The 13,362-nt window shown below is 46.4% G+C and overlaps 1 protein-coding gene across 1 annotated transcript in view; it reads left to right on the plus strand.

The window, feature by feature from the left end:
• The window catches only part of Hil (peptidase hillarin), a 118,621-nt gene extending 111,000 nt beyond the window's left edge, over positions 1-7,621 (plus strand). The window contains exon 7 of the mRNA XM_077694070.1: positions 5,709-7,621. Coding sequence (XP_077550196.1) covers positions 5,709-6,813 — 1,105 coding nt within the window. The 3' untranslated portion in view covers positions 6,814-7,621. The remainder of the gene's footprint in view (positions 1-5,708) is intronic.
• Positions 7,622-13,362: the final 5,741 nt, after the last annotated feature.

A 13,362-nucleotide genomic window follows, 5' to 3' on the forward strand; every position in this document is an offset into this window, starting at 1 on the left:
TAGTGTCTCTTGTAATGAGGTTTTACTGTAGTACAGTGGTAGTCAGTTGCACGCACACAGAGAGGGAGCCATAACTGCTGCAGTTGCTTTAGGCATGTTTAAATGTGTCGTGTTGCATTGCTGCTTATATGCACTGATGCGTAGTGTACAATGGAGTGTGAACCAAGTGCAGGGCAGAACGGGCAGCAAAATACATTTCGAATTGGAATAATGGCGATGGAATGCCAAGGCTGTCGAGCAGTGGAAGGAGTGACAGGCACCTGATGTGGCTGCAAAGCGAGCAAAGGTGACCACTAAGGCAGGAAAAATGCAAAGCGTGGTTGGCACGAGGCAGTGTTCCAACTTTTAAACTGTGTGCAAGGAAGGCACAGCTGTGGGCTTTTGAAGCTAGCGCAAATTCAAGCTTGCTACTCGGGCCAATCCTCAACTTGCGGGCACAGGAACGTGATGCTCACGCATTTTGAAGGACCCACCAATCTTCTGTTTTTGTCATTTTCTACCATCATCATCGTGAAACCGCAGGAGCGGCACTTAAGGGCTGCGTACCAGAACTGCTTTACGGATTGTCGTCGATGCAACTTGGTAGAGCGGCGATCAAGTAACTGGGGCGACGTTAAGCCTTCTATGCACAAACCAGCCATGGAGAGACGTGTTCGCCGCAACAGTGCTGCATGCAAGAAATGCAAGCATGCTGCTAGTCATTGCTGGGAATTTTTTTAAGTTATCGAGAGCGAGCGTGTTGTGTTTCGTGCCCCCTATCTGGCCCTCAAAGAATTAGTTCCTTTATTCTAAAACGAATGTGCAGACGCTAGCATGGCGGATGCGAGAAGCAACTGGTGGTGGCCACACGCAAGAAGTAGTAGGCAGAGCATGTGTATCGCTGCTAAAAAAAAAAACCTGACGTACCGCCGAGCAGAGCCATCGCGTATCTCGGAGCACATGGGCCCTGATGGGTGTCTGTCTCTAGGTGGCCTTGCTTTGAGCTGGTAAGCTCGTAGCATCCACAGTGCTTTGAGGCATGAGAAGGGAGTGAAAGCCCCAGGCCTTATGGCTGGCTCTTCTTGGTGAACAATAACTCAAATCAAATGAAATCAATTTTATTTTCAACATTACAGTGTTGAAGGTCACCCTGGCGTAAAAGCTGCTAGATGCAGCTTGACGGGGCCAGGGGCCCCAATGGAAACTTCGGCAACACACATGCATACTATGTTAATTACAAACAACAAAATTTATACAATCACATGATATAGTGAGTCTATTTTTACAAAAACGTTTTTGTAACAGCAGCATTGGATTTAGAACAAAGCAAAAGGGGAGCAGGCAATGGCAAACAAAACTTTTCCGTTCTTTACACTTCTTACCGAAAGCATTCAACGAAACAGACCGACAAAATGGACACAACATTTACCTATTGAGATAAGCATCACAAAGGGCATGCCCTGTAAACCTCCATCCTGACAATTCGTTGCTGTTTCTGTATAATATGGACGGAATGTTATGGGCCAATGCTTGGAAAAAATAACTCTGCTAACGCTTTACTCAAATTGTTTTTGTGGGAGGATGTTCCTTGGGCAGTACTCCAACGATTGTGTGCGTAACATTTCAGTCATTATAACCCTGTATAAGGCTCCTTTAAAGTTGAATGCTACCTACAATAACGGTACATTAACAGACACGCACCACTTCAAAAGTCGACCAAGCACACGCCTTTTATACAGTAGAATCTCGATAAACGGAAGTCGCTTAAACGGAATTGTCGCTTAAATGGAGCAGTAGCCTGTAAGTTGGTTGGTTTTGTATTCAAATAACCTAAAAAAAACCCTCAATAATCGGAACTAAAATTTTTCTGTCACCGTATAAACGGAACCAGAAATGGATCTTCTTGTGAAACACATTGGCATGAGCATCAGCTTTTTATCGTTCCGGCTGTTACGTTTTTTTTTTTCCACCATGTTTTTAAGCCTCGTTGGCCTCGTAAGCCTCGTTTCATTAGTGGTCAGCCGTGTTAGTGCAACGAATGCATGATCGCAGTTCTTGTTCCAGTCCTTCGGCTTTGATTCAAGACGCGGAGGTTACAGGGCTCAGCTCCTGCCACCTCAGTGCGCTCCACCAGGGGGGGGGGGGGAGGCTAAGTTTAATCCCCAAACTCGCCAGCTTTGCTTTGCTCCCAGTGGAGCCGGAGATTACTTGCACATATATATGTAGCGGTTGTACCAATCAATTCTGGTTGTACCGATCACTGCCAATAATACCGGCCAGCTACAAGAATTCACGGTTAAGTTTAGATCCGTTTCTTAGCTATGCAAGCGTCGATGTCCACAAGTAAACGATACTGCTGCCTAATCTATCTGCTTGGCTAGCATTCTTTATTTTCGATCATTTTCGTTCATGTAAACAAGCGAAAACTTGGTCGACTTTCGCTTCACATAGAAGAGCTTAATTATTACGTGAAGCTCATCTATGGATGCGCAAAAGTTCACAGGGAAGGCTCGAATCAGCTCCATTCTGTGCGTAGATGCGCCATCATTCTTGCGGAAAAACAATGTTTTCCCAGTGAAGAGAGCACTAATCGACGGCAACCGGTTTAGCACCTGCAGCATTTTTACCATAATTAGAGCGCCACACTTGTAGCATGACTGACTGCCAATTCACGCCGATTCCCTGTGCCGAATTTTTGATTGCTTGTGTGGGTTTTTTAGTTCGTTCCGATGCCACTGCACTGGCTGGCACTCCATTTAATCCCCATTTCTCCACTGTATACGTGTTTGTTCGGCCTACCATTCTTGGTATTCTGTCTCTCTCGATCCATTGTGCTCAGTCCTTCCAGATTCACACAAAGGTAGGCACACACTTTCTCCGGGTTCAACGGCGTGCTTAAATAACCGTTTTTAATGCGAAATTGTTTCTTGGCAGGGCTTCCGAAAGCACGCACCCGGTTGGCACCCATTGAACGAACACCCACCCTGATATCGTCTGCGAAAAACTTCCCACAGCTGCTAACCCTTTGCTGACATGTTACATGTTGTTCCACGTGTTTATAGCACTCATACATCTGAAAGAATAAAACCCCAAGAAATATTCAGTGCGTTTTGTTCTATAGCCTGGAATAGAAAAGAAATAAACAGGGAGAAATGTAGTGCATCAAAAGAAAAAGGAACCACAGGAACAAACACTCGACGCACGGTTAATTCCCCTTGACTTAGGACACATAGCACGAACACAACAAAAAAACCTGATCGTGCATCAGAAATTTGTCGCGTACTCTAGGTTGGATTTCAGCTAATGTGAAGGCAGTGTAACAGCAGCATGAATAGTGATTCTTGAAAAGGCTCTCCAGTGAGTCTGTTTCCAAGGTTGTACGTTATAGCCGACTTAGGCAAGAGGCTTGGCAACAAACCTAGCCAAAAGAAACGCTTTCGCGAAAGAACATGCAGAAAGGTTCTGCAACATTTTTGCATCGTACTTTCAGTGAACATATTGTATTTGATGGTATTCATTGGGTACAGCTGAGTAAGCCTGACAGGCACATGATAAAGCCAATTCGTCTTCACCTGGTGCCGTTCACTTTTATACGGGGGGGCAGTGGCTCAAAAAGATATCCCGAAGATAACTGTGGTTTTCACCTCAAAGGTTGACTGGGGACGGCTGCCATACCCAACTTTGTCATTTTTTGGGCTTGTAAGCCGCCCCGACAGAGCTCCTACAAATGTGGCGCTGCATCTATGGTGAAAACACTGCAGCAGCTGAAAAGGCTGCCGTCAATTAGTGCTCCATTCTCTGCAAAATTGTATTATATTTTCCTGCAAGAATGACAGTGCTTCCATGGACAGAATGGGGTGTTTATACAAAGTCGAGCCTCCCTTGTGAATTTTCACATGTGCAGAAACAAGATTCAACTTAAACAAGCTTCTTGACGTAAAGAGAAAGTCGAGAAAGTTTTCGCATGTTTCAATGAACAGAAATGCTCAAAAATAAAGAATGCTAGTCGAGCAGGCAGATTAGGTAGCAGTGTGGTTTACTTGTGTACATTGACGCTTGCATAGCTAAGAAACGGTTCTAAACTTAACCGTGCATTCTCGTTGCTGGCCGGTATTATTGGCTGTGATCAGTACAATCGGCATTGGTTGGTACGACAGCTATTTTTTATGCGAGCTGTCGTAGGCCCCACTGAGTGAAGCGAAGCTGGAAAGTTTGGGGGTCAAACTTAGCACCACCTGACGGAGCGCACCTTCCCTACACGGCAATTTTTTAGTACGCTGGCTCCCATTATCGCCGGCTGCAGTGGGCAGGTTGCTGTCTATAAAGCCGGTCGTGGCTTGTAGGAGCTCCGTCGGGGTGGTTTCCCAGCCTATAAAAGCCATTGGATGTCCTGTTGGACCTGCCGAAAACACTGTTGGACCAATTGGAACCAATCATAAATGTAATGGGTTTCATTTGGTCCAAGGTTCCAATTGGTTTAATGATGTTTTTGACAAGTCCAACTGGACCTCTAGCGCTTTTTATCGGCTGGCTTACAGGCCCCATAAAAGGCAAAGTTTAGTATGGCAGCCGTCCGCGGTCAATGCTTGTAGTGGGAAGAGCAGTTATCTTCGGGAAATCTTTTTGAGTCACTGCCCACGTGCCGAAGCAATCGGCACCTGGTGAAAACAAATTGGCTTTACCATGCGTCTGCCGGGCTTTCTCAGCTGTACGCAACAAATACCATTGCGTACGATAGGTTCAATGAAAGTGTGACGCAAAGATGTTGCAGGATGTTTTAGCATATTCTTTTGCGAAAGCATCTTTTTTGGCTAGGTTTGTCACTGAGCCGAGCTCCTGCCTAAGCCGCTTATACCCTACAACCTCAGCATCGGACTCACTATAGCTACTTTTTCTAGAATTACTAGGTATTCATGCTGATGCTACACTGCCTATACACAGAAGCTGAAGGCCAAGCAAGACTGGGCGGGAAAGTTTTTATGCACAGTCGTTTTTCTTTTGTTGTTGTACTTGTACTATGTGCCTGCTGTAAGCCGATGGGACCATCTTAAACAGTGGGCTCAAAGTGCTTCTTCCTGTTAATTTTTTTCTTATCCATGCTATAAACCAGAATGCGCTGAATATTTTTGTAGGTTTGATTGTTTCGGATGTACACATGCTACTGAACTCTTTTAACACCATGGAACGCGTTAGCGAAGGGGTTAGCAGCTGTGATCAGTTTTTTTTTGCGGGCGATATTTGCGTGAGTGCACGCTCAGTGGACGCTGGCCGTGTGCAGGCTTTCGCCAGCCTAGCCAAGTGGCAATGTCGCGTTGAAAACAATTTTATGAGCACACTGTCAAGCCAACTAAAAGTGTGCACTACCCCAGTGGGAGTCGGCAAAGACTGATCGCAATGGACTGAGAAAAAGATGAAAGAACAACGATGGCAGGTCAATAAAAAAGAGAGTGAGTGAGATAGAGCTCTTCAATGGGAACTGGTGAGGTCAGACTCGTATACAGCGGAGAAATGGGAATAAATGCAGCGCCGGCTGGTGCAGTGGTGTCGGAAAGAACTAAAAACAACCAAACAAGCAGTAACCAGTTCGGCATGCGGAATCGGCTCACATGGGCAGGTCGATATTTATAAAGCCGGTCGTGGTCATCACTTGTAGCAGTGTAAAGGAATTGTCCAGGCCTTTCCAGCTGCCATGAACACGTTCTCACTCCTTCAACCTGTCTTCCTTCCAGTTACGCTGGCCTGCATTGCGTGGTCATCAAGGGCTACTCCAAGAGCGCCGGCTACCAGCCCGGCGTGCGATTCGAAGACAACCGGTTCCGGAATTCCTGGAACGCCGTCTACGTCGCCGGTGCTTGGCGCTTTGTGCAGTGCAACTGGGGCGCTCGGCATCTGGTCAACGCCAAAGAAGTTCCCAAGCCCGGCAGCAAGGGGAAGTCCGACTCTCTGCGCTACGAATATGACGACCACTACTTCCTCACGGACGCCCGCGAGTTCATCTACGAGTTCTTCCCCCTTCAGCCCGAGTGGCAGCTGCTCAAGAGGCCGATTTCACTGCGCGAGTTCGAAGAGCTTCCCTTCGTGCGGTCACTGTTCTTCCGGTACGGCCTGTACTTCCCCGACAGCGACACCAAGGCCACGCTGTACACTGACAGCACGGGTGCCGCTACCGTGCGCATCGGCATGCCCCAGGACATGTCGCACAGCCTCATCTTCCACTACAACCTCAAGTTCTACGACAGCGACCGCGACTCCTTCGACGGCGTCAGCCTGAAGCGGTTCGTAATGCAGAGCATGGTGGGAAACATCGTCGCTTTCCGAGTCCACGCTCCGTGCTCCGGAGCCCTCCTCCTTGACGTCTTCGCCAACGCTGTGACGCCGCGAGAGTACCTCACGGGCGAGCCGATGAAGTTCAAGAGCGTGTGCAAGTTCAAGATAATCTGCGAGGACTTGCAGACTGTGATGGTGCCGCTTCCGGACTGCGCGTCCGGCGAGTGGGGCCCCATGAAAGCTACGCGTCTCTTTGGGCTTGTGCCGGAGTCACACGAAGACGCCTTGATCTTCTCCTCACGGGAGCTCGAAGTCCGCTTCCGCATGAAGCGACCCTTGACGGACTTCATGGCGACGCTTCACAAGAACGGCGTCGAGGAGAAGAAGCTGTCCAAGTTTGTCTCGCACACCGTCCACGACGACCTGGTCACGTTCTTCCTGGCGTTCCCCGACGACGGCCAGTACGGAATGGACATCTACACGCGCGAGATGAACGGCGAGATCGATACCGGTGAGAAGCACCTCCTGACGCATTCGTGCAAGTATCTCATCAACGTCACCAAATGACTGAACGGTCAACCCAAACTCCGAGGCTATGCATAACATGCTGTGCAACTTCCCGCCGATCTTGCCACTACTGATATGTCAGCCTGTTGTTGCTGACGCCAAGAAGCGTGTGACATTGCAGCTGTCTGACCTTTGGACCATTCATCGAAATCTACTACATCCTGCCTTTGTCCATTCAGATCTTCCAGTGCCCGCTGCAGACATGCTTCATGTTTTGCAGCTTGGAACTAACCTCGTTACCAACGTGAAGCATGTGCACAGTGCATTCCATTAGAGCCTTTGCTCTGTCGCCAAGTTCATAAGGTGATCTTTGTTCCGCCTACCTCTTTCGTGTGTCCTTACAAAACATGCCTTGTTCACTTTACACACGCTAGTGGAGATGTTAGTAGGAGGGGACCGTTGCGTTCAGGTTTCGTTTTGATGCTACTTATTTAAGATTTTAATTGAGTGCCCACATTTTGTAAAAAAACGATGCTATTCCTACTTCCTGTTTAGATGAACCACTTATACTGTTTCTATACCTTCACGTTTTTTGTTTAGGTCGTTGCAATTCTTACATTTTGCTGTACTTGCGCTACTGTGTGAATGAGTGTCAGTGACCTGATTTAATCTGGTTGTTGAAAGCGTGGCTTTACGTATCCCCAACGCATGGCTGAACGGTACACATTTCTTAATCTACTGTTTGTTCATATTTATGCATTTTACTAACTTTGATATCTGCAGTGTAAGTTAATAAAGTTAATATATTTTGCAGCGCAACTGTGCCAGCGATGCTCTTGAATAAAATTTATGCATTTTACAAAACATGGCTGAATTTGTATTGAAATCGCCGTCTTCTAATGCTGACGTCACCAGCATACTGTTCGTTTGGGATCGACGAGTGATGATGCAAAACAAGTTCACTGTGTTGGCAACCGTGGAAGCTGGGAAAAGAGGTATCTTAAGGGGGTCATGTTGACAAGTGTGTCTTATTTGGAAGATTTAATTTTTATAGTGCCCCTAGCACTTGTCCTGCAGCAAACGATACTTTATTCACTGAGAAATTAATCAATTTAAGTTACATCCTTTATTTTCCCAACAAATCGTCTGTTTTCGTGACGTATGCGATGGCGCAACAAGGACAGGTCTTCAAGCGAACATTAGTACACCATTTAGTACTCTGCAGTGGAATCCTGAACGTCTTGTTTACCCTCAGTCCTCCTAGATGACACCGCTGTACTGCTCCGCACCGCTTTCTGCCCTTGCTTTGTTTCTGACCGTATTTGCACTTCGATTGTTTTTGTTGCGGTTGGAAGTAATCGTTTCGAGAAACATTGGGTGTGTTCGACAAACAGGGTAACGTAAGACAATGTCATTTACGCCAATCGGCCAGTGTCGTGTGAGACAGCCCCAGAGTGCCGGATTGCTGTGCAGCACAGTGCATGCAGTAGTAACAACAGTCCGCACTAGTACTTCTATATTTAGTTCACCCCACCATTCTTACTGCTATAAAAAGAATATGCATTGCATTTAGGTGCAAACAGCTCGTTCGGACAGCTTATAAGCCCTGCCTAACTTGCGTTTGCTTTTTCCGGCCTCGGCCAATTACACCACCGTGCATATTCTGTCATGGGTTCTAGAGCGGGAAATGAGCTAGTGGGTCGTATGGCCATTCCCTTTTTTTTCTAATTATGTAGCAAAGTTTATCTTTGAGCAAAGTTTACCTTAAAAGTATTGTCAGTATGATTATAACAAGGCAATCTTTTGAATGAACCAAACTTGTGTTTTGTCTGCATGGCCCCGGCCTTTAAGGAAATGGTCTGCTACTGCGGATGCAATCGTTTACACTCGTTGAATGACATCTCAAGCCGATGTCATCATTGGGCTTCCAATGGCTTAAAGAATATTTCCTGTCTGTGCAAAGCTGGACAAGGGCTGGTGTTCCTTATCTTCTGTTAATACCTGTTGAATGTCATTTGCCACTGATGTTGTTTCAAGGTGACACTTTATTTTGATATTCAACAACTGTCCAAGTTCATTGCAAAGCACACAGTTCTGGCTTTGCACTGCATTTCGAGCCTTCAAGTAAATTAGTTTCGCATGACGTCAAACCTCTGGGAAGAGGCCACACTGAGAACACCTCATGAACTTCCAGGGAAGTATAACAAATCGGAACCCTGACATCAGAAAGTTGACACTGCATGCACTCAACAAAAGCATATTTTTGCTGTTCAGGCACTTTTTCTACGGATATTCATTCCGGACAACTATATTGGTTTTGCCCTGTTTATAAATGTCGCATGCATCCCACCACACTTTGCGAGTTGTTCGCGGTGATAAACGACACGCAAACACCTAAATTCCTTCAAACCATTTCTTTTGCTCACACAACACTTTCCAAGGGCAGTTAGAATTTAGGCCCGTGCTACACGATCACTTCGAGTTGAACGTCATTTGACTTAAATGCCACCTTTGAGCCGCTACACGACATTTTTCAAAGGTAGTTGGTTGAAATGCCATTTGATTGAAAGGAGCACCAGCAATGACCTTTGAGGTTCTCAGAGGCCTTTGAAATGCGAAAGGTCGTTCTCTTGCACAGTTTCTTCATACCGTAATTACAAAAGCAAATATTTACAAGTAAAACTTGGTGTTTAAAGTGCACTATCTGCATAATTTCTCACTTGTTTATGTTCCGTACTACAATTACAAGCTAACTTTGTACTCTCAACACTGGCGGTGCGAAAAAAAGAAGAAAAAGCTGTTTCGTGCATGTTTTGTGTGTGCTTGTAGATTGTTATCAATATTTTATCACTAATAATTGTTGTTCTTGCCCATTTTAACTCCAAAATGAAATTTTTGTGAAGAACGGAACTGCGCGGCAGTGGCGACACCAAACTATGGCGAGTGAACGTGGAAACCTTCAACTGCCTTCGAGAATTGTACTGTAGATCGGCGGAACTCCTTCCAGTTCAAGTGGAATTTGAAATTTCGAGGGACATTCGACTGAAGTGTCCTTTCAAACGCTCGTGAAGCACAGTCTGTTGCTGTTTCTTGACACAGGTCTGCCATGGCCTAGAGCAATCCAAGGCACATTCACCTTCAGTGTAGCTTTAGAAAATAATTAAAAATAGTAAATTACATATGTATCTGTGAATTTTTGAAGAGTGGAATGCTAATTTGTGCAGGAATTGATGCTTGGGTAGAAGGTCATTGACTATATAGTGAGTGCAGCTGCAGGTGATATGCTGATTATGGTAAGTAATAATTGAAGTAACAATATATTATAGGTTCACAGCTTTGCAGAAAGGCAAACTTCTGTGTCTAGGTAAGCCTGTCATTTTCTGGCAAAATATTTGGCTCGTGCTGCTCGGGCAGAAAGGCTTCAACCATAGGTTGACCAATATCAACTTTGAGGCTGCAAATCGACTATGAGTAGTCGAGCGCACATCAAACCGAATATTTTCAATCGCGATTAGTAAAAACAGGCGGTGAATTGAATATTTTCGAACCAAAAAAATCTTTGCTTTCGCGTGCACAGTCCTAAAGCATGGCCTAAGAAAAATAACTTCGGCAGTGGGGACTTAGCACCCTGTGTTCATGTGCTAGTGCTGATGAGAAAGGGGCACAAAAAATATAACGTTAAGACAAGATGGCAACGCAGTGGAGCAAGAATTCGACATGTTCTGAAGAAATCCGCGTTACTCAACATGCTGTTAATACAGGAAGTACATCTGGCTGCAGTTCCTCCGGACGTTGGGAAGAGGTGAAATAATTATTCTGGTGGCTAGTATGACCTCACGGCCAGTATTGCCAACTAACAACGGCTTACCCCTCCCTTATGCCGCTGAATTGATAAGAACCTTTTCTGGCTATTAAATTTTATGCAACTAGCATTCCACTTCGATTAAACTACACCAGAGTCAGTGTCGTGCATGTGTCGGGCAAGGATGGCACGAGTTAGGCTTTTTTGCAGAGCTGCAGTGTGAGAAAAAAGCCAACCCAAAGGGTCATGCCTTGCGGCGAAGCTCAAACGTTTCCAGGTCTTGCGGTTGAGCCAACATTTATTTCTATTTGTAAATTCGTAATATTAAACTACGAAAATGCCAAATAAACGTAAAACTGCTCTGCGAAATAAATGAAATAGCGAGCACAATTAGCGACGCATTTGAGGTTCAGAATATTCGCTCACGGGTCCTCTGGCTTTGTATCCCGTGTTTACCGCTGCACGGTACACGTGTCCGGCCGTTGGACAGCTGGTGACACCTTTGAAATGCTGGCCCAAAAACGTGAAACAGACAAATTTATCGGGAAGTACATATTAGTAGCTTCATTTTAGCCTGACAAAATAGATTAATCCTGATAATTCCGCCCTAGTAGATATATAGGTTCATCTTCAGTCACAACTTCGGGGTGAATGAGCTGAGATCCATCCCGAGGGGGATTTGTACGATTTCACACTCGTCTCTAAGGAACTATTGCGTTTTCTACGGGCGACGAACTTGAACACTAGGCTCCAGTGTCAATCACTGTCAGTGGCTCAGTGCTGGGCATACGTGTCTGGTTCAACTTTTCCTCTTTTTTTTCTCTCTCTCTCTCTCTTTTCTGCCCATTTCCCCTTTCCCACGTGCAGGATAGCAAACTAGGCTCTAGCCAGGTTAACTTTCCTGCCTTTCTTCTACATTCTTCCTTCCTTCCTTCCTTCACACTCGTCTGTCCATAATCTCCCCAAGTCCGTCATTTAACATTGCAACAATCTTCTCAGCTTCTGTGAAATGCCTTTGGGCAGGCTTCGTAGTAGGTACGCCGTGAAAGGCAAGAAGCGCGTACAGTTGAGCTTGCCTTCTTTGTGAGCAGGTGCGTCGTGATGACATTGGATGGATTGAGGAGAGTCACCGGAGGAAACATCCAATGAAGTCGCAAACCGTCCTCGACTTGGGGCCCAAACCTAGACTCATACCTGCTGCCCGAAACAACAAAAAATACCTTGATGTACATATACAGAATCGACGTTCCAGCAGTTACTAAGTCAATCAAAAAACGGCAATGCCACCACAAATTGATCTTGCGAGCAAGTGTGTGCGTGCCAAAGACGCGTTTACTTCTACTAAAACTTTGCGTACCTGCACAGCTGGGCTATATTTGCACATTAATTATATATCCACTCCAAGACGAGTGACATGTCTCATTAACTTCACGTTACATGCGCGAATTATTTTGAAAACAGGAGAGTGCAATCGTTCGGCTTTTAAGAAATTCACTATAACTTGTACAAATCTAATTTGTCGTCTTTGGAGAAGGCGAGAAACTTGGCTGAACTGTACCGCCCTGTGTTGCTGCACCACAGAGCTGCGCAGGAGCTAGTGGCAACGCTCCTTCCTCCACTGCCCCATATTTAGAATACATTCAAATGTATTTTATAATGCAGCGAAACTTTCACCCCGGGGAGGCGTTTAGGCAACCCGAGCAACCCTTCGCACGCCGCGGCTCGCTCACGCACGTACTAGTAGTGGCTCTAGCACGTACCGAACTGGCCCGCCGTGCGCGCCGAGAGAAAGAAAAAAAAATGCGCCGGTGAGCTGTTGCGCATGCGTGAGGAGGCGCGGAAGCGTTGACGGTGTGGAAAAAAAAAAAAAAACGCTTAGGGAAAGGAAAGGGCCACGCCGCAGCACCGTGCCGCTAGGATCGCCACAATTTCGGAAACCGAAACTAGCTAAAGTCGCCGACCAGTGGCCTCGGTTGCTCTTCGTCCACAACAAACTGAATCGGCTGTACAGCTTTCTTCGAGGGCGTGCATGCAGGTGTTCTATCTTTCCTTTTTAAGTGCGAATGCACTTTATAAGCGACCCCAAACCATCCACCGGCGGCGGCGGCGGCGGCGGCGGCGTCCGCAGTGTTTTGCGCAGGCCGCCGGGGGCGGTCGTGTAAAATCATTTTCGCTCGTCGCTGCCGTTCTGCATATATGTACCTATTACGTCGCCGCCACCGCATGCTTCGGTCGCTTTCTAATAATCCCCGCTTGTTACAAACTCAGAGGTTTTCGCACGTACTGTTAGCAGTTGTTTTACACGACGGGTTTGATGCGCCTGACATGCCAGGAGTGACATCGCTTGTAGTATTAGCGCTACGTTGCTTGTCTGCAAAACGGTGCCGGACAAAAAAAGCGTTATCAACGCCATAATTCTAACGGCACATTCCATTTCATTCGTGGCTACCGTGGCTACCGTGGCTTGCGCAGAAAAGGTCGGGTTGACTGCGATAGCTTTTCTTGAGTCAAATAAGGGAGCTTTGACTCAATCAAGCAATGCGGCCTCGTCTGCAAGACTGGTGCGTGAGAAACAAGCGTTAGGACAGCCAGAATTTCAAAAATGCAGCATAAAGTAGACACAAGCGACCATATTCTGACAACTTGCGTTTAGACGCCCCCAGGCCGCCTGCCGAGGTAGGTGATTCGTAACGCGGCGGTGTACTCTTTTGAAGGTCAATGGTTCAATTCCTCGACGAACCTCGCTTTTTTTTTTTAAGTGCACTTTATAAGCGACCCCAAACCATCCACCGCCGGCGGCGTTGGCG

Source organism: Haemaphysalis longicornis, unplaced genomic scaffold (assembly GCF_048455015.1).
Source record: "Haemaphysalis longicornis isolate Haplotype H1 unplaced genomic scaffold, Haemaphysalis longicornis Haplotype H1 scaffold_12, whole genome shotgun sequence".
Lineage (NCBI taxonomy): Eukaryota > Metazoa > Arthropoda > Arachnida > Ixodida > Ixodidae > Haemaphysalis > Haemaphysalis longicornis.